Source organism: Oncorhynchus tshawytscha, linkage group LG09, assembly GCF_018296145.1.
Source record: "Oncorhynchus tshawytscha isolate Ot180627B linkage group LG09, Otsh_v2.0, whole genome shotgun sequence".
NCBI lineage: Eukaryota > Metazoa > Chordata > Actinopteri > Salmoniformes > Salmonidae > Oncorhynchus > Oncorhynchus tshawytscha.
In genome coordinates, this window is record NC_056437.1 from 45,632,766 (window position 1) to 45,659,662 (window position 26,897).

A 26,897-nucleotide genomic window follows, 5' to 3' on the forward strand; every position below is an offset into this window, starting at 1 on the left:
GATTGGCTGACAACCGTGGTATATCAGACCTTATACAACGGGTATGACAAAACATGTATTTTTACTGCTCTAATGGCATTGGTAAATAGTTTATAATAGCAATAAGGCACCTCGGGGGTTTGTGATATATTGCCAATTTACAACAGTTAAGGGCTGTATGAAGGCACCTCACGTTGCGTCTTGCCTAAGAACAGCTCTTAGCTGTGGTACATTGGCCATATAGCACACCCCCTGGGGCCTTATTGCTTAATTGTGGCATGGCGTCAGTGGGGTTCGAACCTATCATTTTCTGTTCTCTATCTATGGAATTAGTTCACTGCGCCTCCAGGATGGAGCTAGCATGCCATGTTTTTTTTAAACTCATACAAAGCTGTTCATTTCAGTCTACGCAAACAAACCCCATTTCAAAAGAAAATAAGCACTCATTAAGATCAGATGTGGCCAATTAGTGGGCATATACATATACACGGTACATATACATTTTTAATAACATTCTCTGACCGTTACTACATTCTTGTGGTTTTTAATGGAAATGTTTTAACATTGAGAATGGAATGTATTATTTTTTATAAATTACATCCTCAGAATGTTCTCTGAACATTACAAAACAATTTGAGACCATGACTTTAAATAGAACCATGAGGAAACGTTATGCTGATGTATTGAAATTCGCACAGAACATTGTTTAACGTTCTCTGAACAATTTGAGAACATTCCCAATGTCGAAACAGCTGAAGAACGTTCCTAGAACATGACCAAAATGTTAATTAAATGTAACCATGTTTGGACTTTAAGGAAACGTTCTGTTAAAATAAGTAATGTTTTTTTGTCAAGTTCCTTAAATGTGATGAGAATGTTTCAAAGCAACTATCCAACTATCATTCCCAGAAAGTTGTATGCAAAATAACCATAGGACAACCACACTCTAACCTAGCTCTAAGAAACATATGGTTCTCAGAACGTTATGTGCTAGCTGGAACAGGCTATTTTACAGAGCAGTATGTTCACTTCCAATATTCACTCCCAATATCTGTTGGGTGGATTGGCCCGGCTGTAAAAAAAAATGTATTGCCTACTGATCTGTCTGTCTCCCTACAGGGTAAGAAATAAGTGTCATGTCTAACCAAATAATTTACCTCGTACTGAAGAGCCGCCACTCCGCTTCATAGTACCTATGCGACCAAATCAGTCGCCGCCCAGCAGCCAGAGTCATAGCACCAGGCTAGTCGATGACGGTCAGACAAGATCAATAAAACTGCCACAACGATCAGGGAGCTCATTTAGCCCAGATAGGTTTGGCTTGGGAGGACAGCAAAGCGAGCCCAGATAAATGGGCTCTGTCTTTTTATTGCTCGTCAGTCATGTCATAGATAAACACAACTAATTTATAGTCCAGAGTGGATGTAGTAGGGAGAGAAGGCTGAGAGGGATTGCAGTAGAGAGCCGAGAGAGACAGAGAACCGAGAGACAGAGAACCGAGAAGGAAGAGAGAGAGGAGCATTTTATAGAGGCCTCTTATTTATGCCTGCATGCTCCACTGTCTTGACTTGTGGTCATAAACATACCCAAGTGCCGTTTAAAAAACATAGCACTAAATGCTGTTTGTACTTTAATATATTTTTTGTGACCATCTTTTTATTTAGTTTTGTCATTTATCAGAGGGGGTGTTTACAGGTACAAAACAATCAAAGACATGCATACAAAGATAACCCCAACCCATCCCACCCAGCAACCGAAGAAGCTTATCAGTCACCCTCCCACGCTTCCATCCATCCATCCGAGTCTCCCCATACATTCCCCCCAATCACCCCGCCCTTCCAATCCCCTAGCCCTCCCCATGCTAGCGGATACCCATAGACTTAGAGGTCATTGCTAGCGTTAGCGTTGGCTCACGAAACTAACTTCCTTCATACTTGACACACAGACATAAAAATGGTATCCACGAGTTCCTCTGACTCTTGGGAAGTTCCATCTGACTAATTGCCAAAAATCACGAAGTATCCCTTCAAATACAGATTGTAAACAAACTGAAAAAATATAAGTTGATGTTTCGGATGTGTACTCTAATAACTCACCTCTTCTCACTATCTGTTACACATTAAAACCGTGAAATTTCAACTGCTTGAAGTATTGGGGAAGACATATTTCAGACCATTAGCATCTTGCCTTAATACCTGAATACTGAAATACCTCAACTGAAATTGCCTGAAATTGACCCCGGAAAACAAGAAACACAAAGAAGCATCAAAACCATCAAAAGAAAAACAACCACCATAAAAGAGAAAAAAAAAGAATGAGAAATGTGATGACAACAAAGGAAGATTGTGAATGGAACGGCTACTGCCATAGCTAATGGATGCCGTGCCGCACCACACTTCCCATTTCTAGCTGCTCAGAGACTCTGGAATAAGCGGCGCTCTGGTCAGGAAGAGAGGAGAGAAGAAGGGGAGAAGGTTTTGGGAAGGGGAGGGATAATTGACTTGGACACTTCCTAACACTTTGTCTGGCAATAGGCACCAGCCATTAGCCGCTACAAGACGGTGCTTCTCTTTAGCATGTATTGGTTTTGTACCTCTGTGGGAAAGTCTGAGTGTGTGAAGATGTATACACACACACACACTAGTAGACTACAGTCAGTGTTCTTGGCAAGCCAGGTGTCTTTGGTCTTCGGAGTGACTGCTACTATACAATCGGTGCCGAGGACTGGTCTAGTGGTAGTGCTGCCGGCCCCAGACCACACATTACACCTAGAGGCAGGGGTTTGATCCACAACTGCGCCACTTTCTGAGTTGTATCCCTCTCCTTCATGTCCCCATCTCAGTTTACATCTACCCAGTATCAATCTATAAAAACAAAAACAACAAACCTTCACAAAAACTACTATAATTGGTTGTCATATAGCAGCAACTTTCTTCTCCTTTTTCACAGTTCTAGTGTGAGGTTTCATACAGGAAGTGATGGTGTGTGTGTGTTTGTGTCTTAAGCGGTTAAACATTTGCGTGAGCTAAACAAACTAATGTGCAACGCATTGGAAAGATGTTTATTCAATGTACAGTACCAGTCAAAAGTTTGAACACACCAACTCATTCCAGAATTGTTCTTTATTTTTACTATTTTCTGCATTGTAGAATAATAGTGAAGACATCAAAACGATTAAATAACACACATGGAATCATGTAGTCACCAAAAAAAAAGTGTAAAACAAATTGCCTTGATGGAATGTTTTTCCAACAGTCTTGAATGAGTTCCCACCTATTTTTTTTATTCAACTAGGCAAGTCAGTTAAGAACAAATTCTTATTTACAATGACAGCCTACCACAGCCAAACCCGGTCGACGCTGGGCCAATTGTGCGCCGCCATATGGGACTCCCAATCACGGCCGGATGTGATGCAGCCTTGATTTGAACCAGGTACTGCAGCCTCTTGTACTGAGATGCAGTATCTTAGACCACTGCGCCACTCGGGAGCCCTTAGTGCTCAGCAGTTCACATTTACTGAGCACTTGTTGGCTGCTTTTCCTTCACTCTGTAGTCCAACTCATCCCAAACCATCTCAATTGGGTTGATGTCAGGTGATTGTGAAGGCCAGGTCTGATGCCTCCATCCATGAGGTCTCCATCACACTTCCACAGCCTGGAGGCGTGTTGGGTCATTGTCCTGTTGAAAAACAAATGATAGTGGGACTAAGCACAAACCAGATGGAATGGTGTATCGCTGCAGAATGCTGTGGTAGCCATGCTGGTTAAAGTGTTCTCTGAATTCTAAATAAATCACAGACTGTATCACTAGCAAAGGACCCCCACACCATCACACCTCCTCCTCCGTGCTTCAAGGTGGGAACTACACATGCGGAGACCATCCGTTCCACTTCTCTGCGTCTCACAAAGACACGGCGGTTAGAACCAAAAAATCTCAAATTTGGACTCATCAGACGAAAGGACAGATTTCCACCGGTCCATAGCTCGTGTTTCTTGGCCCAAGAAAGTCTCTCCTTCTTTTTGGTGTCCTTTAGTAGTGGTTTATTTGCAGCAATTCGACCATGAAAGCCTCATTGACGCAGTCTACTCTGAACAGTTGATGTTGAGATGTGTCTGTTACTTGAACTCTGAAGCATTTATTTGGGCTGCAGCAGAAGTAACTCTGGGTCTTCTTTTCCTGTGGAGGTCCTCATGAGAGCAAGTTTCATCATAGCGCTTGGTTTTTGCAACTGCACTTGAAGAAACGTTCAAAGTTCTTGAAATTTTCCGGATTGACTGACCTTCGTGTCTTAAGGTAATGATGGACTGTTGTTTCTCTTTGTTATTTGCACTGTTCTTGCCATAATATGGACTTGGTCTTTTAACAAATAGGGCTATCTTCTGTATACAATTGAGATGGTTTGGGATGAGTTGGACCACAGAGTGAAGGAAAAGCAGCCTTGTCACAACAGAACTTATTGGCTCAAACGCATTAAGAAGGAAAGACATTTCACTAATGAACTTTACCAAGACACACCTGTTAATTGAAATGCATTCCAGGTGACTACCTCATGAAGCTGGTTGAGAGAATGCCAAGAGTGTGCAAAGCTGTCATCTGTAAATCGGATAGATTTATTGGTGGGACAGACAAACAAACAAACGGCTTACATTTCGGCATAAATCGCCTTCATCAAAGCCTTGAGTCCTGTCATCAGATCCTTGAATATGTCCCTTTCCAAATAAACCATGAATGAAATTTTAAAAAGAACATTTGCTTAAAAAATATATATATATTAGTGTAAGAAGTAGTAGTAGTATTAGTGTGTGTGATAGCCAGTAAGCTCCCTCACCTGGGGTCTTTTCCAGTGCACGCGTCCAATCCTGTTGCCCTGGTAGAAGAGGGTGTCGTCCAAGGCGGGGAAGTGTGGGTCTTCAAACAGAAGGCCACTGGCAAGGCATTGCCTCTTCAGGGTGGAGTATTGCTGCCCCTCGAAGGCCTTCACTGACGAGAACATCCTACAGCCTGTACGGACCAGACACAAAAAAACAGGGGGCTCTGTTAGTGACGTGAACTGACCTCCTACCAACAAGTCTCTGATATCCTTGAAGATTAGCATGTGTCAGTTTTATAAAATTGTACCTTATTTGGGTAGGCTACACTATTGACAAATACTATTGGACAATCCATTTAGAATTGGGTGTTTCTACCAAATGTCTGTGGTTGGAAAAAGTGTATTCAAAAGTAAAATACAATTTAGCCTACTATACAGTGCATTTGGAAAGTATTCAGACCCTTCACTTTTTCCACATTTTGTTACGTTACAGCCTTATTCTAAAACGGATTAAGTCGTTTTTTCCCTCCTCATCAATCTACACACAACACCTAATAATGACAAAGCAAAAACAGGTTTTTAGAAATACTTGCAAATTAATAAAAAATAGAAAGACCATGTACTCAGCAATTTGTTGAAGCACCTTTGGCAGCAATTACAGCCTTGAGTGTTCTTGGGTATGAAGCTACAAGCTTGGCACACCTGTATTTGGAGAGTTTCTCCCATTCTTCTCTGCAGATCCTCTCAAACTCTGTCAGGTTGAATGGGGAGCGTTGCTGCACAGCTATTTTCAGGTCTCTCCAGAGATGTTCGATCGGGCTCTGGCTGGTAAAGTCAAGGACATTCAGAGACTTGTCCCGAAGCCACTCCTGCGTTGTATTGGTTGTGTGCTTAGGGTTGTTGTCATGAAGGAAAGTGAATCTTCACCCCAGTCTGAGGTCCTGAGTGCTCTGGAGCAGGTTTCATCAAGGATCTCTCTGTACTTTGCTCCATACATCTTTCCCTCGATCCTGACTAGTCTCCCAGTCCCTGCCTCTGCAAAAACATCCCCACAGCATGATGCTGCCCCCACCATGCTTCACTGTAGGGATGGTGCCAGGTTTCCTCCAGATGTGACGCTTGGCATTCAGGCCAAAGAGTTCAGTCTTGGTTTCATCAGACCAGAGAATCTTGTTTTTTGGCAAAGGTGCCTTTTGGCAAAGTCCAAACGGGGTGTCATGTGCCTTTTACTGAGGAGTGGCTTCCGTCTGGAAACTCTACCATAAAGGCCTGATTGGTGGAGTACTGCAGAGATGGTTGTCCTTTTGGAAGGTTCTCCCATCCCCACAGAGGAACTCTGGAGCTCTGTCAGAGTGACCATCGGGTACTTGGTCACCTCCCTGACCAAGGCCCTTCTCCCCGGATTTCTCAATTTGGCCAGGGGGTGGGGGGTGGACAGCTCTAGGTGGTTCCAAACTACTTCCATTTAAGAATGATGGAGGCCACTGTGTTCTTGGGGACCTTCAATGCTGTAGAAATGTTTTGGTAGCCTTCCCCAGATCTGTGAGTAGACACAATCCTGTCTGGGCGCTCTACGGACAATTCCTTCGACCTCGCGGCTTGGTTTTTGCACTGACATTCACTGTCAACTGTGGGACCTTATATAGACAGCTGTGTTTCTTTCCAAATCATGTCCAATCAATTGTATTTACCACAGGTGGACTCCAAATCAAGTTGTAGAAACATCTTAAGGACAATCAATGGAAATAAGATGCACCTGAACTCAATTTCGAGTCTCATAGTAAAAAGGTCTGAATACATATGTAAGTAAGGTATTTATGTTTTTTTATTGTGAATAAACTTGCCAAAATGTAAAACAAAAAACGTTTCGCTTCGTCATTATGGGGTATTGTTTTTAAGATTTTATTTAATCATTTTAGAATAAGGCGGTAACATAAGAAAATTTGGAAAAGGTCAAGGGGTCTGAAAACTTTCTGAATGCACTGTATATCACAAACGGATTCTCAACCTGACTGATAGCTGTGCCTCAAGCACCATTGTAAACAGAGTCCATAAAAACAGAGCAGAAATATCTTTGCAGCTACAAAAGAATGGTGTTGGGTAGAAAACATTAGCAAATATTAAGTCCTTTGAGGTCAATTAGGAACAATTAGAAACAAAACTTCAGACAGACAGACAGACAGACAGACAGACAGACAGACAGACAGACAGACAGACAGACAGACAGACAGACAGACAGACAGACAGACAGACAGACAGACAGAGACAGACACACACACAGAGCGAGAGGGAGAGAGCCAGACAAACCAATAATTCACTAATAGCACAAACACCCAATTGAGACTGTACGCACAATTCTGCAAAAATATACTTTGTGTACAACGCAAAACCCCAAACAATGCATGCAGAGCAGAATTAGGACTATAACCGCTAGTTATCAAAACCAGAATAGAGCAGTTAAATTTTACAACCACCTAAAAAGGGAGTGATGCCCACACATTCAACCACAAGGCCCTCACCTACAGAGAGATTAACATAGAGAAGAGTCCCCTCAGCCAGCTGGTTCTTTGTTCACAAACACAAACAGACCCCACAGAGCCCTGGGACAGCAACACAATTAGATCCAATCAAATGAGAAAGCAAAAAGATAACTATTTGACACAATGGAATGAATCAACCAAAACACAGAGAAAATAGGAATGCAGAGAAAACAGAGAGTACACAGTGGCAGAAATACCTGATCACAGTGACTGACCCAAAATTAAGAAAATCCTTGACTATTGTTGGAAAGTGACAGATTGACTTGAGCAAGTTTTCATATGTTTATAATTAAATACTGTAAGTAGCCTAGAAGTAGTGATGAACGTTTTATGGGTTAGATGGAATGATCTGCAGTACCAGTCAAAAGTTCAGGCACACCTACTCATTCAAGGGTTTTTCTTTATTTAAAAAAAACTATTTTCTACATTTTAGAATAGTGAAGACATCAAAACTAGGAAATATCACATATGGAAACATGTAGTAAACAATTTTTTTTTAAACAAATCTAAATATATTTTATATTTGAGATTCTTCAAAAGTAGCCACCCTTTGCCTTGACGACAGCTTTGCATATTCTTGGCATTCTCTCAACCAGCTTCATGAGGTAGTCAACTGTAATCCATATCAATTAACACGTGTGCCTTGTTAAAAGTTCATTTGTGGAATTTATTTCCTTCTTAATGTGTTTGAGCCAATCAATTGTGTTGTGCCAAAGTAGGAGTGGTATACAGAAGATAGCCCTATTTGGTAAAAGACCAAGACCATATTATGGCAAAAACAGCTCAAATAAGCAAAGAGAAACGACAGTCCATTGTTACTTTAAGTCATGAAAGGCCAGTTAATACGAAACATTTCAAGAACTTTGAACGTTTCTTCAAGTGCAGTTGCAAAAACCATCAAGCTCTATGATCACACTGGCTCTCATGAGGACCGCCACAGGAAAGGAAGACCCAGAGTTACCTCTGCTGCAGAGAATAAGTTCATTAGAGTTACTAGCCTCAGAAATTGCAGCCCAAATAAATGCTTCAGAGTTCAAGTAACAGACACATCTCAACATCAACTGTTCAGAGGAGACTGCGTGAATCAGGCTTTCATGGTTGAATTGCTGCAAAGAAACCACTACTAAAAGGACTCCAATAAAGAAGAGACTTGCTTGAGTCAAGAAACACGAGCAATGGACATTAGACCGTTGGAAATCTGTCCTTTGGTCTTTGTTAGATGCAGAGTAGGTGAACGGATGATCTCCGCATGTGTGGTTCCCACCGAGAAGCATGGAGGAGGTGTGATGGTGCTTTGCTGGTGATACCGTCAGTGATTTATTTTAGAATTCAAGGCACACTTAACCAGCATGGCTACCACAGCATTCTGCAGCGATACACCATCCCATCTAGTTTGCGTTTAGTGGGACTATCATTTGTTTTTCCAGCAGGACAATGACCCAACACACATCCAGGCTGTGTAGGGGCTATTTGACCAAGAAGAAAAGTGATGGAATGGTGCATCAGGTGACCTGGCCTCCACAATTCCCCGACCTCAACCAAATTAAGATGGTTTGGGATGAGTTGGACCACAGAGCGAAGGAAAAGCAGCCAACAAGTGCTCAGCATATGTGGGAACGCCTTAAAGACTGTTCGAAAAGCATTCTGGGTGAAGCTGGTTGAGAGAATGCCAAGAGTGTGCAAAGCTGTCAAGGCAAAGGCTGGCTACTTTGAAGAATCTAAAATCTATTTTGATTTGTTAAACACTTTTTTGTTTACTACATGATTCCATATGTGTTCACAGTTTTGATGTCTTCATTATTATTCTACAATGTAGAAAATAGTAAAAATAAAGAAAAACCCTGGAATGAGTTGGTGTGTCTAAAGTTTTGACTGGTACTGTATGTGCAATGGTATTTGGTCAGCGGGAAAGTAAACAGGGGGCCTGTACATAAGGGTGGGATAGGAGCTATGTGTTCAAGCTGCTAAATCATATTTTAGTGTCCTGTCTTATATCTTAATATGGTTTCATCATATTTTCTCAATATGTTTCATATCATTATATTATCTTAGTATGAATAGATGGCTCATTTGTTAAATAGAAATATGTGTTTTCCCTGTGTATGAGAAGAGCAATTATGTAGTGGATTGACTCCCTAATCTCAAGGTCTCTGCTGACTGATAAGAAGACCGGTGAGATACGTGAAGGAGTACCAAGGTTCCAGACTCAAGCTGGGACGATAACACCATCTGCCCAGCCACAGAGATTAATTGTTCATCCTAGACACAGAGTCTGTTTGGGAAGAATTGGGGGGGGCAGGTCTGCCTATGGGCCCCAAGCTGCACTTCTTAACCTCCTGCCAAATGGATGACCACATTAGAGATACATATTTCCCACAGATCACACAGACCCACAAAGAATTTGAAGACAAATCAAACATTGATAAACTCAATATCTGTTAGGCGAAATACCGCAGTGTGCAATCACAGCAGCAAGATTTGTGGCTCGTTGCCATGAGAAAAGGGCAACCAGTGGAGCACAAAAAACTTTGTAAATACCACTAATATATAACTGTTTATCTAGCTTCCCTTACTATTTGTACTACTACTTGCACATTGCTAACACTGTACATAGCTAATAATATAACACTTTAAATGTGCATATTGTTTAAACCTTTTTGAGTGCAATATTTACTGTTCAATTCTAATTGTTGTTAAGTGTCTTCTCACTTTTGTATATTGTTTATTTCACTTGCTTTTGCACATGTTTTTGATGCCAAAAGAGCCCCATTGAACTGAACTGAGTGAGTGAGTGAGTGAGTGAGTGAGTGAGTGAGTGAGTGAGTGAGTGAGTGAGTGAGTGAGTGAGTGAGTGAGTGAGTGAGTGAGTAAGTGAGTAAGTGGGTGAGTGAGTGAGTGAGAGAGAGAGAGAGCTGTTGAGGGAACAAGCCAATGTCTTTGGAGCCACAAATCGACGAGCTGTTGATGACCTCGCCATACGATGTGACAGGAGACCAAGAACTTAACAAATCTCCATCACCATAGACACCAAGCAGGATGTTTTGTTCTAGGTTAATTTGAAACGTATGATTTTCTACTGGCCTGTGATGACACAAAATGGCTGCCAAATTGCCTACACAGTACACACAGGTCCAACAGGCTTACATAGAATAAGTTGACTAATCAAAAGGCAAATCTATCAAGGCTGAGGTCAATTCAGGAAGTGATTTTAAATCACTTTAGCAATTTGAAATAAACTTTTGAAATAAATAGCTTCTACTCCTCAGTTCATTGACAACTCATTGAAAGAAGGTGTTTTTTCATATGTATATATTTTTAAATAGTTATTTAAAGTTAACTTCCTGAATTTACTGTTTCAATTCGAATTGACCCCAGCCCTGATATCTATTAGCTACGCAGCTGGTTTCTTTATCTTTTTAAATCAGCTTTAATCATACAACAACAAAATCTAAAGGTCATTGGGAAATAAACCAATGGGAAGGATTTTCTGCATGGCAACTAGGTTAAAGAAAACACTGTTCTTTTGCCTGTGGGGAAGAAGACAAGTAATGAGATCTTATGGAGGGCCAGAATGGGAAGATGAGGAGTGTGTGTGTAGTTAGGCTACTTGTCTTTTTAAGCATGTAACATTGTCTCCTTCTGATGTTGACTGTCAGTCTCAAATGTGCCAGGAATACGCAAGAAAAACTGAATCACAGACAGATCGTTCTCCACAGGAGCATGGAAAAGATGGATGGCAGAAGCCTTTTAGAGGCAAACTTTAGACCAAACACACCACACACTTCAATAACTGCCAGAAATGAACCAGAAACACAAACCACAAGATTAAAAGACCCATGATGAGAAGAATGGAAGTAGAATACAGAAGCACATAGACCAAACAGTATACTTCCCCCTATCCTTTAGGTTTTTAGCCTCAAATTTTGCTCCAAGGTGAAGATTCCCCTAGATACAGACTCAGGATCAGCTTCCTATCTCCCAATTCTAACCATAACCATTAGTGGGGAAAATGCTAAACTTAACTAAGATCAGCATCTAGGGGGCAACTTTACCCTACTCCTCTAAGCCCAGTCTGACCTGCTGTGACATATTCAAAAGCAAATACATAACATTTGGTCTTTCAACATTTTTTTTCCTGACATGGACATGTAATGCAACAGAAGCACATGAAAGTCAACACTGAATCAAAATGAAATAAAACATTTAATCAAAGGAAATACGGCCGTTAAAACAAAATTCTTTACACCTTATGGCATTTAATAAAAATAAAAAAAGTTATCTTGAAGTGGTCTCCAGCAACATGGGATCACAGAAAATGGAGGAATGCCAAATCAAAATCAAAATGCCAAATCAAAATCACAACACCTAAGCTGCTGGCTGTCAATCAAAGCTCCCAACTTCGAGCTCCGACCGTTAAACCAGTGAATTATTCATGTCCACATTCTGCTTTTCTCCATTTATTAATATGGACTCACAGGGTGCATAATAAATGGCACACTATTTTCTATAGTTCCTATGGGCCCTGGTCAAAAGTAGTACACTTTATAGGGAATTGGGTGCCATTTGGGACACAACCACAGCCTATGGACTTATAGTGCCATATGCTCAGAGCTGGGGACCTTTCCAAAAGCCTACCACCTACTAGGAATGGGCCCGTATTTATCAAGCACTTCCAGAGTAGGAGTGCTGATTTAGGATACGTTTTGGCTTTTAAAATCACAGTTAATAAGATCACATGCACAGGGGGAGCCGTATCCTAGATCAACACTTCTACTCTCTCAAAATCAACTTCGCTTTACAGAGGTGTTTTCATCTGGTACAAATCTACTTCAAATGGAGGCCATCACCACCATTTGAGAGGCTAACTATTCGGTTTGCCCTCAATAGCTGCCATCAATAGCCTATTCACAGATGGATAAATACGACATTTGATATTGTCATAATAAATTAAATAGCCTACCCCTAATATTGACGAAGGCAGCTGATTCAATTCAGACTCACTGATTGCATTTATCAGCTGAATACGTGGGGAAATAAAGAGGTTGCAGTTGGAGCCAAAACATGACACAGATGGTGCAGACCAGTCTCGATCGAGACTGCAGAGGGAAAACCCCCATGCGGGCACACGCCCACTCTTTTCCATGCAAGACGAGCACAAATGGGTCGATGGCCAGAGCTCGAGGGTGAGGTTTGAGAACATACACGGTCATGTATTTGGTTTAGCAGCAATCAACAGCTAATAGGCCAAATGCTAATATGTAATTGATTGGAGAGAAGTTTATGAATTTGAATAATAGGTCTACAGGCTAATGGTAGGCATAATAAACATGTTTCTATTCAAAAATATTAGCATCATTAGCTTTACTTCGTAGCCTATTGTAACAAGTGTGGTTTTATTGGATATTGCATTCTTCTCAAGGTATTGTCAGACACTACCAATGGAGCAGGTCATTAGTGTGCCAACTTCTTCCACTACTATAAAAAACACATTGACAACTAAAGAAAGCACACATTTTCTTCAGGAAATATTTTCTAGTTCTGTGTGTGAATTAGAGGTCTAGTCACCTTAACAAATCTATTATAATCCCCAATACATTTGTAGTCACTCTTTAAATGAGACTAACAAGATGCAAGTTGGGTTAGATCCTGCTATTATGAATCCTTAGATCTTTCTTTCTTCTTCTGATCCTATAGAGACTTGTCCCAGTCTCCACACCTGCCTGTCTGTGTTGTGTGACCTCATCACCTGAAGCATTTACATCAATGAAATGGTTAGTTTACCTTGTCATTGCATAAAAATAATATATTCATCACATCATTTACTTCATCATTAATTAATCAACACGTTTTACATAAATGTCATCATTGGAAATGTCCAGGTGGATAATAGAAAAGCAAGTTATTTTTCTGAAATGAATTACTCATTTTCAATTTATTACATTTTCTAAAAGGTCACCAATGCTCCTCCTCGTGACAATTTGATCAATTATACTTTAATTATTTCATCATAACATTTGCTGTAAAATACAGTGTTCTCAGAAAGTATTCATACCCCTTGATTTTTTCTACATTTTATTACGTTACAGCCTTATTCTAAAATTGATTAATCTATACACAACACCCCATAATGACAAAGCACAAACAACTTTTGTATTAAAAAAAATAAAAAAATAAAAACTGATATCACATTCACATAACTATTCATGACCCTTTACTCAGTACTTTGTTGAAGCACCTTTGGCAGCGATTACAGCCTTGATTCTTTTTGGGTATGACGCTACAAGCTTGGCACACCTATATTTGGGGAGTTTCTCCCATTCTTCTCTGCAGATCCTCTCAAGCTCTGTCAGGTTAGATGGGGAGCGTCGCTGCACAGCTATTTTCAGGTCTCGGGTTCAAGTCCGGGCTCTGGAAGGGTCACACAAGGACATTCACAGACTTGTCCCGAAGCCACTCCTGTGCTGTCTTGGCAGCATGCTTAGGGTCATTGTCCTGTTGGAAGGTGAAACGTTGCCCCAATCTGAGGTCTTGAGCGCTCTGGAGAAGGCTTCCTCAAGCAATTCTCTGTACTTTGCTCCATTCATCTTTGCCTCGATCCTGACTAGTCTTCCATTCCCTGCCGATGAAGAACATTCCCACAGCATGATGCTGCCACCACCACCACGCTTCACCATAGGGATGGTGCCAGACGTGAAGCTTGGCATTCAGGCCAAAGAGTTCAATCTTGGTTTCATCAGACCAGAGAATCTTGTGTCTCATAGTCTTTAGGTGCCTTTTGTCAAACTCCAAGCGGACTGTCATGTGCCTTTTACTGGGGAGTGGCTTCCGTCTGGCCACTATACCATAAAGGCCTGATTGGTGGAGAGCAGCAGAGATGGTTGTCCTTCTGAGAGTGTTCTCCCATCTCCACAGAGGAACTCTAGAGCTCTGTCAGAGTGACCATCGGGTACTTGGTCACCTCCCTGACCAAGGCCCTTCTCCCCCGATTGCTCAGTTTGGCTGGGCGGCCCGCACTAGGAAGAGTTCTTGGTGGTTTCAAACTTCTTCCATTTAAAAATGATGGAGGCCACTGTGTTCTTGGGGACCTTCAATGCTGCAGACATTTTATGGTACTCTTCCCCAGATCTGTGTCTCGACACAATCCTGTCTCGGAACTCTACAGACAATTCCTTCGACCTTATGGCTTGTTTTTTTCTGTGACATGCATGGTCAACTGTGGGACCGTTTATAGACAGTTGTGTGCCTTTCCAAATCATGTCCAATCAATTGAATTTACCACAGGTGGACTCCAATCAAATTGTAGAAACATCTCAATGATGATTAATGGAAACAGGATGCACCGGAGCTCAGTCTTGTAGTTCATATACAATTACCATCTACACTGAACAAAAATATAAAAACGCAACATGCAAGAATTTCAAAGAATATAAGGAACTCACAATTGAAATAAATAACTTAGGCCCTTAATCTATGGACATCACATGACTGGGAATACAGATATGCATCTGTTTGTCACACACAAAAAGTAGGGGCTTGGATGAGAAAACCAGTCAGTAACTGGTGTGACCACCATTTGCCTCCTGCAGTGCGACAAATCTCCTTCGTATAGAGTTGATCAGGATGTTGATTGTGGCTTGTGGAATGTTGTCCCACTCCCCTTCAATGGCTGTGCAAAGTTGCTGGAAATTGGCAGAAACTGGAACACGTTGTCATACAAGTCTATGACGAGCATCCCAAACATGCTCAATGGTTGACATGTCTGGTGAGTATGCAGGCCATGGAAGAACTGGGACATTTTCAGCTTCCAGGAAATGTATACAGATCCTTCCGACATGGAGACGCACATTATCATGCTGAAACACGAGGTGATGGCGGCGGATGAATACCACGACAATGGACCTCAGGATCTCGTCACGGTATCTCTGAGCATTGAAATTGCCATCGATAAAATGCAATTGTGTTCGTTGTCCGTAGCTTATGCCTGCCCATACCATAACACCACCATGGGGTACTCTGTTCATAACATTGACATCAGCAAACCGCTGTCTGCAATCTGCCCGGTACAGTTGAAACCAGGATACATCTGTGAAGAGCACACTTCTCCAGCATGCCAGTGGCCATTGAAGGTTACGACACTCAACTGCAGTCAGGTCAACGATGGATGGATTATCTTGGCAAAGCAGAAATGCTAACTAACAGGGATGTAAACAAATCTGTGCACGTTATTTTGGAGAACTAATGTGCATATGGAACATTTCTGGGATGTTTTATTTCAGCTCATGAAACATTGGACAAACACTTTACATTTGCGTTTATATTTTTGTTCAGTGTAGTTCCAATCCATCTCACTCAGAACAAGCCACATGACAATGAATCAGTGCACAAAATGTGATGATCAACAATTGATGCCATATTTGTTGTCTCAAATCAAATGCATACCAGCAGTTCTGGAGAACTGGTCACCATCTCTAAGTCAGACAGTACCATCCTCTCACCTCTATGATGACGAGACCTGCTTGGCGACACTACTATGAGAATGAAATGTCTTTATTACATATACAGTCAGGTCCATAATTATTGGCACCCTTGATAAAGATGAGCAAAAAAGACTGTATAAAATAAATACAAATATTATATATTGTATGCTAAAAGAAAATCGGGAAATTATATTATTTTATACTAATACAAATGTTAATTGAAAGACATTTTGTTTAACAAGGAAGAAAAAAAATTGGGGGAGGAGAGGTCAAACTTATTGGCACCACTGTATTCAATACTGTATTACCCTCCCCTTGCCAGGATTACAACACAGCCTTATAATAACATGTTTTATGAAACTGGAATCCACGATGGGAGGGCTCAGACCATTCCTCCATACAGAAGACATCGAGATCCTTGATATCCTTTGTCTGCCCTCCCCAATTCAAACCACAGGTTTTCAATGGGGTTAAAGTCCGGAGACAGATGGTCATTGTAAAATGTTGATTTTGTGGTCAATTAACAATTTATTTTGATTAGTGCTTGGGGTTATTGTCTTGCTGGAAGGTCCACTTGCAACCAGGTTTTTGGCTAAAATGTCCAGGATCTTGGTAAAGTTCATGATGCCATTGAACTTAACAAGGGCCCCAGGAGCAGTGGAAGCAAAATAACCCAATAACATCTAAGATCCACCACCATATTTTACCATAGGTCTGAGATACTTTGTATATGCTTCTGTTTTTTTTTATGCCAAACCCACCACTGGCATGTGTAGCTAAAGAGTTTTATTTTCATATCATTTGACCACAACATCGGTTCCACGTGCCAATGCTGTTTATCTAACTCCAGGTAAACTATGGTCAGATTACATTAAAATAGATCTCTTAAACCACGCATAAAAGTGGTGGGTTTGGGGTATTAAAAAAATATGGTAAAATATGCTTTAAGGGCATCCCAGGTGGCGCAGAGGCCTAAGGCACTGCATCAGAGTTCTGAGGCGCCACTACAGCCTCGGGTTCGTTCCCAGGCTACGTCACAGCCGGTAGTGACCGGGAGCCCCATAGGGCAGCACACAATTGGCCCAGCGTCGTGGGGGGTTTGGCTGGGGGTATTTTATTAGGATCCCCATTAGCTGTTGCAACACTTCCTGGGGTTCACACAAAACATGAAACATGACATAATACATTAATAGACAGGAACAGCTTAAGGACACATTTTTTAAACGGGTTTGCTGTTCTTGTAATAATGTCTCTATATAATACTGTACGCTTTCTTGAATTTGTTCTGGATTTGGAGACTGTGAAAAGACCCCTGGTGGCATGTCTGGTGGGGTGTGTGTAAGTTACTATGCAAACTATTTGGGATATTCAACTCATTAATGGTTCTTATAAAAATAAGTGATGCAGTCATTCTCTCCTCAACTCTCAGCCAAGAGAGACTGGCATGCATAGTATTCATATCAGCCCTCTGATTACAATAAAGAGCATAACATGGCACTCTGTTCTGGGCCAGCTGCAGCTTAACTATGTATTTCCTTGCAGCACTCGACCACAAGATTGGACAATAACTAAGATAAGACAAAACTAGCTTTTTGGAGTGTGGTGTCAAAAAAGCAGAGAATCTCTTTATTACGGAGAGACCTCTCCCCATCTTTACAACCATTGAATCTATATGTTTTGACCATGACAGTTTATCTAAGGTAGCACCAAGTAGTTTAGTCTCTTGAACTTGTTCAACAGCCACTCACAGCCATTCATTACCAGATTCAGCTGAAATCTAGAATTTAGGGAATGATTTGTACCAAATACAATGCTCTTAGTTTTAGAAGTGTTCAGGACCAGTTTATTACTGGCCACCTATTCCAAAAGACTGCAACTCTTTGTTAACGGTTTCAGTGACTTCATTAGTTGTGGTTGCTGATGCATATATGGTTGAATCATCAGTATACATTGACACAAATGCTTTGTTTAATGCCAGTGGCAGGTCATTGGTAAAAATAGAAAAGCATAGAGGGCCTAGAGAGCTGCCCTGCGGTACACCACATTTGATATGTTTATCATTAGAGAAGCTTCCATTAAAGAAAACCCTTTGAGTTCTATTAGATAAATAGCTCTGAATCCATGAGGTTGAAAAGCCATAACACATACATTTTTTCAACAACAGCTTAGGGTCAATAAAATCAAAGGCTGCACTGAAATATAACAGTACAGCTCCCACAATATTCTTATTGTCCATTTCTTTCAACTTTTAGGCTCTAAATATCAGAGTAAGAAATTGACGGACACTATGAAAGCTCCAATCAAGTTTATTTACACATTGGGTCAATACAGTGGCATAAGACAAAAATGTGGTTCCACCAGTGGTAGTACATATACACCACAATTTGGGTTGGAATTTCCTCCTCTTTGTTGCTAGGCAGGAAATTAAGTGACACTGTTCCTTCTCCCTTAATGTGACCTGGGCCCCTTCCTTAATAAAGCACATCTCTCCACCCTTATCTGTGCCTGCCAAAATGTGATCGTCTTTCCTTCTTTCCTTCACTCAGTACATTCCAAGCCTTATTGCCTCTACCATATACATTCCTCCTACAGATACCCATCAACTTCTTAAACCAGACTATGACACTCCTCATGTCTCTAGTATAACTAATGATTAATAATATAAGTTTAGAAATCCGAACCCATCACAACCAATCATCAGTCGTTTGTGTCAGTGCAGTACATGTTGAGTGCCCTTCTCTATAAGCATGCTGAAAGTCCGTTGTTAATTTGTTTACAGAGAAATAGCATTGGATTTGCTCAAACACCAGTTTTCCAACAGTTTGCTAAGTACTGGCAGAAAGCTGATAGGTCTGCTGTTAGTAACAGTAAAGGCCGCTTTACCACTCTTGGTTAGCGGAATTACTTTGGCTTCCCTCCAGGCCCGAAGACAAAGACTTTCCTCTAGGCTCAGATTAACAATATGACAGATAGGAGTGGCTATAGAGTCAGCTACCATGCTCAGTAGCTTTCCATCGAAGTTGTCAATGCCAGGTTTGTCCTTAATGATCGATTACAATTTTTCCACCTTCTCCCACACTAACCATACAAAATTAAACTTGCAACACTTTTCTTTCATTATTTGTTTTTTTATGCATGAATATAAAAAAAAAATTTCACCTTTATTTAACCAGGTAGGCTAGTTGAGAACAAGTTCTCATTTGCAACTGCGACCTGGCCAAGATAAAGCATAGCGGTGTGAACAGACAACAACAGAGTTACACATGGAGTAGACAATAAACAAGTCAATAACATAATAGAAAATCTATATACATTGTGTGCAAAAGGCATGAGGAGGTAGGCAATAAATAGGCCATAGGAGTGAATAATTACAATTTAGCAGATTAACACTGGGATGATAAATGATCAGATGAACATGTGCAGGTAGGGATACTGGTGTGCAAAAGAGTAGAAAAGTAAATAAATAAAAACAGTATGAGGATGAGGTAGGTAAATTGGGTGGTGTAACGGTTTTCTTTTGGTGAAGGAGAGGCGGACCAAAACGCAGCGTGGTGGTTATTCATGTTTTTTAATAAAGACACTAGACGTGAATAAACTAACAAAACAATAAACGTGGAAAACCAAAAACAGCCCTATCTGGTGCAAAACACAGAGACAGGAACAATCACCCACAAACACACAGTGAAACCCAGGCTACCTAAATATGGTTCCCAATCAGAGACAATGACTAACACCTGCCTCTGATTGAGAACCATATCAGGCCAGACATAGAAATAGACAAACAAGACATCCAACATAGAATGCCCACTCAGATCACACCCTGACCAACCAAAACATAGAAACATACAAAGCAAACTATGGTCAGGGTGTGACAGGTGGGCTATATACCAATGGACTATGTACAGCTGCAGCGATTGGTTAGCTGCTCAGATAGCAGATGTTTAAAGTTGGTGAGGGGGAGAAAAGTCTCCAACTTCAGAGATTTTTGCAATTCATTCCAGTCGCAGGCAGCAGAGAACTAGAAGACAAGGCGGCCAAATGAGGTTTTGGCTTTAGGGATGATCAGTGAGATACACCTGCTGGAGCGCGTGCTACGGGTGGGTGTTGCCATCGTGACCAGTGAACTGAGATAAGGCGGAGCTTTACCTAGCATAGACTTGTAGATGACCTGGAGCCAGTGGGTCTGGCAGCGAACATGTAGCGAGGGCCAGCCGACTAGAGCATACAGGTCGCAGTTGTGGGTGGTATAAGGTGCATTAGTAACAAAACGGATGGCACTGTGATAAACTGCATCCAGTTTACTGAGTAAAGTATTAGAAGCTATTTTGTAGATGACATGGCCGAAGTCGAGGATCGGTAGGATAGACAGTTTTACTAAGATAAGTTTTGCGGCGTGAGTGGAGGCTTTGTTGCGAAATAGAAAGCCGACTCTAGATTTGATTTTGAATTGGAGATGTTTGATATGAGTCTGGAAGGAGAGTTTGCAGTCTAGCCAGACACCTAGGTACTTATAGATGTCCACATATTCTAGGTTGGAACCATCCAGGGTGGTGATGCTAGTCGGGCGTGCGGGTGCAGGCAGCGAACGGTTGAAAAGCATGCATTTTATTTTACTAGCGTTTAAGAGCAGTTGGAGGCCACGGAAGGAGTGTTGTATGGCATTGAAGCTTGTTTGGAGGTTAGATAGCACAGTGGCCAAGGAAGGGTCAGAAGTATACAGAATGGTGTCGTCTGCGTAGAGGTGGATCAGGGAATCGCCCGCAGCAAGAGCAACATCATTGATATATACAGAGAAAAGAGTCGGCCCGAGAATTGAACCCTGTGGTACCCCCATAGCTGGCTTACTGTTCATTGTTTGCCCACTTTGCCAATGTAGTGATCTAAAACAATAGGCAACATCAAATAGTTTTGTGATGAATAAGCCATTTGATTCAATGAAAGTTGGAGTTGAATGTCTTTCTGCCCATAATTTTATTTAAAGCGCTCAAGTTTTTTCCATCATTCTTTATACCATTGATCTTGGCTTCATAATACAGTTTCTTCTCCTTTTTGTTGAGTTTAGTCACATATTTTCTCAATTTGCAGTAAGTCAACCAGTCAGATGTGCAGCCAGATTTATTAGCCACTCCTTTTGCCCATCTATTTCAAACAACGTTTTTCAATTCCTCATCAATCCATGGAGCCTTTAAAGTTCAAACAGTCAGTTTCTTAACAGGTGCATGTTTATCAATAATTGGTAGAAGCAATTTCATAAATTCATCAAGTGCATCGTCTGGATGCTCCTTATTAATCACATCAGACCAATAAATATTTTTATTTGGGGGATTTCTTAAGCTCATTGTGCTCTAGCGACTCCTTGTGGCGTGCCGGGCGCCTGCAAGCTGATCTCAGTTGTGAGTTAAACGGTGTTTCCTCCGAGACATTTGTGCGGCTGGCTTCCGGGTTTAGCAAGCATTGTGTTAAGAAGCAGCGCAGCTTTGCAGCGATGAGACAAGATTGTAACTACCAATTAATTGAATATCACGAAATTGGGGAGAAAAGGGGCAATTTAAAAAAAAAAAATGCCTCAAAACTGCAACATTTTCTCTACACCCAATGGCAAAATCTCACTCAGGGCCTCCAAAAGGCTAATTAGCTAATACTAAAACTATTCATACAGAAAAACATTGCTTTTCAAAGTACCATTTAAGCCTTGCAACAGAGAACCATATACTGTAGGCCTGTCTCAGTTTTGGAAATGTTGGTGATACACTATGCTATATATAAAAAAAGTGTGTGTATATTCCTTCAAATTAGTGGATTCTGCTATTTCAACCACACCTGTTGCTGACAGCTGTATAAAATGGAGCACACAGCCATGCGATCTCCATAGACAAACATTGGCAGTGGAATGGCCCATACTGAAGAGCTCAGTGACTTTCAACGTGGCACCGTCATAGGATGCCACCCTTCAAACAAGTCAATTCGTCAAATTTCTGCCCTGCTAGAATTAGCGCGGTCAACAGTAAGTGCTGTTATTGTGAAGCGGAAACATCGGCTCAGCCGCAAAGTGGTAGGACACACAAGCTCACAGAACGGGACCACCGAGTGCTGAAGCACGTAGCACGTAAAAATAATCTGCAACACTCACTACCGAGATCCAAATGTGCCTCTGGGAGCAACGTCAGCACAAGAACTGTTCGTCGGTAGCTTCATGAAATTGGCTTCCATGGCCAAGCAGCCGCACACAAGCCTAAGATCACCATGTGCAATGCCAAGTGTCAGCTGGAGTGGTTTAGAGCTCACCACCATTGGACTCTGGAGCAGTGGAAATGCGTTCTCTGGAGTGATGAATCACGCTTCACCATCTGGTAGTCCGACAGATTAATCTGGGCTTGGTGGATGCCAGGAGAATGCTACCTGCCCCAATGCATAGTACCAACTGTAAAGTTTGGTGGAGGAGTAATAATGGTCTGGGGCTGTTTTTCATTGGAAGGGGAAATCAAGGGAAAGGGAAATCAAGGGTCAAGGGAAATCTTAATGCTACAGTATACATTCATACATACATACTAGACAATTCTGTGCTTACAACTTCTTGGCAACAGTTTGGGGAAGGCCCTTTCCTGTTTCAGCATGACAATGCCCCTGTGCAAAAAGCGAGGTCCATACAGAAATGGTTTGTCGAGATCGGTGTGGAAGAACTTGACTGGACTGCACAGAGCCCTGACCTCAACCCCATCAAACAACTTTGGGATGAATTGGAACGCAGACTGCGAGCAAGGCCTAATCGCCAAACATCAGTGCCCGTCGTCACTAATGCTCTTGTTGCTGACTGGAAACAAGTTCCCGCAGCAATGTTCCAACATTGAGTGGAAAGCCTTCCCAGAAGAGTGGAGGCTTTTATTGCAGCAAAGGGCGGTACAAATATCAGTATATGGTTTGTCATTGCAAGGGTTAATTTAATGAGACTACTAGAGTATCAAATAATATAATAATGCAATTCAGACATTTTGACCAGGGCCCTTAAATGTAGTACAGTAAATAAGGAGCCATTTGGGACATATGTCTGGTCTTCTTGTAGGACACAGACAAAGTGATTGTCTCTAGGATGAGGACTGCCAACATCCTGATTACACCCATGGATCTGGAGGAACAGTACTGTACACACACACACACACACACACACACACACACACACACACACACACACACACACACACACACACACACACACACACACACACACACACAGAGAGAGAGAGAAACTCCATCTTTCTCTTGGTGGTGTGGTAGTGCAGAGAAAGACAAAGAAGAGAGCGTGAGAGAAAGAGATCCTCTTTTTCTTTGTTGGTGTGGTAGTGCAGAAGTGCAAAAGAATGTGCAAAAGAGAGAGATACGCCTCTCTCCATCTCCCTGTGTGGTAGTGCAGAGAAAAAACTGAAAGAGGGGATACCTGCACTGGTTGGCTGGTGGAGGGGTGCACCACAGGCAGGCAGGGCCTTCCCCCTCTCCCTCACCCCCTCCTGAATGTGTTATAAGGAGGGCTATCCCAGCCAGCAGCATTATGCCATACTTTCTGCAGTCTCCTCTAGCAAGCTAGAAGTTGGCCGATCCATGCATCTGACATCAGTGGTGTATTCATGAACCTGAAATATTCAGGCCCCGGTTTCCCGATAGCGAAGGAACTTAGGCTTACGAGTGTTTTAACAATACATCTGTCCTGCAACGCGGAATATTTAAACAGTGTTTCCCAAAACACCACACAGAGAGAACATTTGCTAAGTGTGTGTGTTGAGGAACGCATCGATACCGATTAGATTGATACCGCTAGGATCAAAAGAAAGCTGATTGCAGCGCTGCCTTTCTCCATTCAAATCTTACCTTAACATTAGAACTATTCCACAATAATGACAACGGATCAGCTCCTACAGAGATATCACCTATGGCTGAAAATATTAAGACCCTATAATAATGCATAAAATTAAGATCTGGCACATCATTGCGCACCTGTCAGGCTACACAAAAGTTACAGACAGTAGCCAACTAGAAAAAGAAATGGAATGAACATGAAATTGATTTTAATATTAATATGAAGCCTATACTGTAGGTAAGCTATTTATCTTTAACTGCAGTCATCTCAGTTTTTATTTGGAGCATATTTTTGTCCTTTAATTGTTTGTTACAATTGCAAAGACATTGGCAGCTTTGTATTTGTAGTCAACTTCGTTGTGAAGTTATCGGCGCTCACAGAGAGACAGATAGAATCAATATTTTATGTTTAGCGGTAATGCATATAAAGTGAAGCAGTAGGGAAAAAAACGAATCTAACGACGAACTTAGCTGTTCTATGAGTGGTCTGAGGAAGTCGGTAAATAACAAGTGTTTTCATGTGCAACTTTAGTAAGGATGATTTTGGGAAAGAGCTCTGAGATTCAGCGATGTTCCTATGAAGGTTCTAACGATTAACTTAATTAGCTAGGAGGGATCCAGCTTTTGTCAAATTAACGTCAGATAGGATAACTTACGCAGCAGGATAATAACGTAACAGGTTAGGAGAATTAAGTTAAAGTCAGAAAAGGGGTACGGTTAGCAAAAAAAATATATATATAATTATGATGTACAATTGGTAAAAGATGGATCCGTCTAGTTATGACCTTAAGATGCTTTTTGGAAACCGGGCCCTGAATGTTGCATATAGAAATAGAATGAATAGAGACGACACAATTTCCTATTTCTATCTGACAGACAATCATTTGCGCTCTATACAATTAATTTCCATAGGAACGTTCCGTTTCGTCATCCTCCATCACTCTCTTAACCTATCAGCCTACATGCATCATAATTTGCTATAACTAATAGGCTGGCCTTTATAGGCCAGATGCATTAGTCATAACAAAAGATGAGTGCATTATGGCAGTGTTTCCCAACCTCGGTGCCCGAGTACCCCCAAGAGCACAATTGTAACCCCAGACAAAAACACCTCATACAACTTGTCAAGGTATGCTTGTCCAGGGCCACAACAAAAATATGTAGCCTACTGTTGGGTGTACTTGATGACTGGAGTTGGGAAGCTGCATTGGGGGACAAATAGGCAAGGCTTCTTACAGGAGAGAGAGAGAGAGAGCGCTAGCATCCAGTGGGCTATATTAGTTGTGTCACATGGACCTACATTTAAGAATCATCAAGGGAGTTTGTTGTTATTCAACATCGGTCAGATTACATATAGTTTTACAAATGGCTTGCATATGACATAATTTAAGGCAATCAGGCCTATTGTAGACATTTCTTATTTCGCAATGGACTGTTAGTGTTCTGACCTAGATCTATCTGACCATTTGTCTGCCTTTAACAGTAGGCTATTTACTCAAGTCTGTGTAACTGTTTAGGTGAAAGATTGAAGGTTTAGACGGTCGTAACGGTAATAATAAGAGCCTATAATTTGGACACAGCTGCGTCTGGTAGCTATGGGAGACAACTTGTCTAGCTACCTATCCATCCACATCGCTCCGGCCAACTAGCAGTCGATAGAGCAACGGAATTAAATGCAGGGTCGTCGGGCAAGGAGAGGACAGTATCCTCGTGGGTGTGGGTCTTAAAACCAGACAATTATCAACTTGGTCCTCGCATATCAGAAGGAGCAAGTTAGCAATGCATTCTCCTGAAATATCAAAATGATCAAATAAGCACCACTCTACTGCAAGCCCTTCTGGAAGGCATAAATAAGAAAATAGGGTTATAGCAATAGTGGCAAACTGTAGCTAGAAATCAAGGTTGCAGCAGTAGTCTATTGTTTGGTGGGATAATATGTTGTTATTCTGTTGCCAATTGTGGAAAGAGCAGATCCTAGCTAATAACCACATATTGAAAGACTTCCTTCGTGCGTGGTATCCCACAGCAGTGCACGCGACGGGTCAAACAATGCTCCCAACGGACGGCGAGGCATAGGCTAACTCCGTTGGTAATGGATCATGTCTCGTAAATGCACCCTGCTTTGAGCACAACACAAGCCCCGGCAGCAGCTCGCATGACTAGCCTACTGTATTTTCCTTCCAACTACTGTTCCCGCCTCCCATCACCTCCTCAACCACAGTCACTCGTATCGCACGGATTACAAAAGCGGCATCTGCAGCGAGGTCCCTAATGCAAATGAGGCGGTGTTGTTTTACTGTTACCTGAACAGAGCTCCTCTCCCTTGGGCGACGTGTTCTCTCTGTTCCTCCGGGGATCCAGCGGGTCGGGTATGGCAGTCCCAGCCGGGGCTGCTGTGATTCCTCCTCGGTCCTGCCTGAGCAACGCACCCCCCTCCGAACCGCTTGCAATCTCGCTCTCCCCTATGGAAAGCCAAAAGGTTCAAATCGTTTTACCCGGAACATGTCTACACTTTGTCATTATCATGTTTCACTTGCTTTTTAAAAAGTGTCAAATGTAGATTTTCTTAACATGTGTTTTTTCCTACTTGTTCAGTGTGCGTTTACAGGTGATTTGAATGCGTAATGATCATTTTTCACTTGCTTTTTTCAAGTGTCAAATGTCATTTTTACACGTGTTCTAAACACCTGTCCAGTGCACATTTACAGGTAGCATTTTTTATTATTATTCATGGGTGACTAATAAGCCCAAGCAGTAAGCTAGGCCATTATATACGTTATAAAATATTGAAAATGTATAAATAAACTCAGCAAAAAAAAGAAACATCCCTTTTTCAGGACCCTGTCTTTCAAAGATAATTCATAAAATCCAAATAACTTCACAGATCTTCATGCTAAAGGGTTTAAACCACTGTTTCCCATGCTTGTCAATGAACCATAAACAATTAATGAACATGCACCTGTGGAACTGTCATTAAGACACTAACAGCTTACAGACGGTAGGCAATTAAGGTCACAGTTCTGAAAACTTAGGACACTAAATTGGCCTTTCTACTGATTCTGAAAAACACCAAAAGAAAGATGCCCAGGGTTCCTGCTCATCTGTGTTAGCGTGCCTTAGGCATGAGGACTGCAGATGTGGCCAGGGCAATAAATTGCAATGTCCGCACTGTGAAATGCCTATGACAGCTCTACATGGAGACAGGATGGGCAGCTGTTCGTCCTCACAGTGGCAGACCACGTG

At 41.6% G+C, this 26,897-nt stretch overlaps 1 protein-coding gene across 1 annotated transcript in view; it reads right to left on the bottom strand.

Annotated features, from left to right (window-relative positions):
* Nucleotides 1-26,124, bottom strand: part of LOC112258025 (calpain-5-like) — a 58,813-nt gene extending 32,689 nt beyond the window's left edge. Inside the window, exons 1-2 of the mRNA XM_024432077.2 lie at nucleotides 25,958-26,124; nucleotides 4,808-4,980 (exon numbers count right to left, since the gene is read on the bottom strand). Coding sequence (XP_024287845.1) covers nucleotides 4,808-4,972 — 165 coding nt within the window. The 5' untranslated portion in view covers nucleotides 4,973-4,980; nucleotides 25,958-26,124. The remainder of the gene's footprint in view (nucleotides 1-4,807; nucleotides 4,981-25,957) is intronic.
* Between the last annotated feature and the right edge of the window lie 773 nt (nucleotides 26,125-26,897).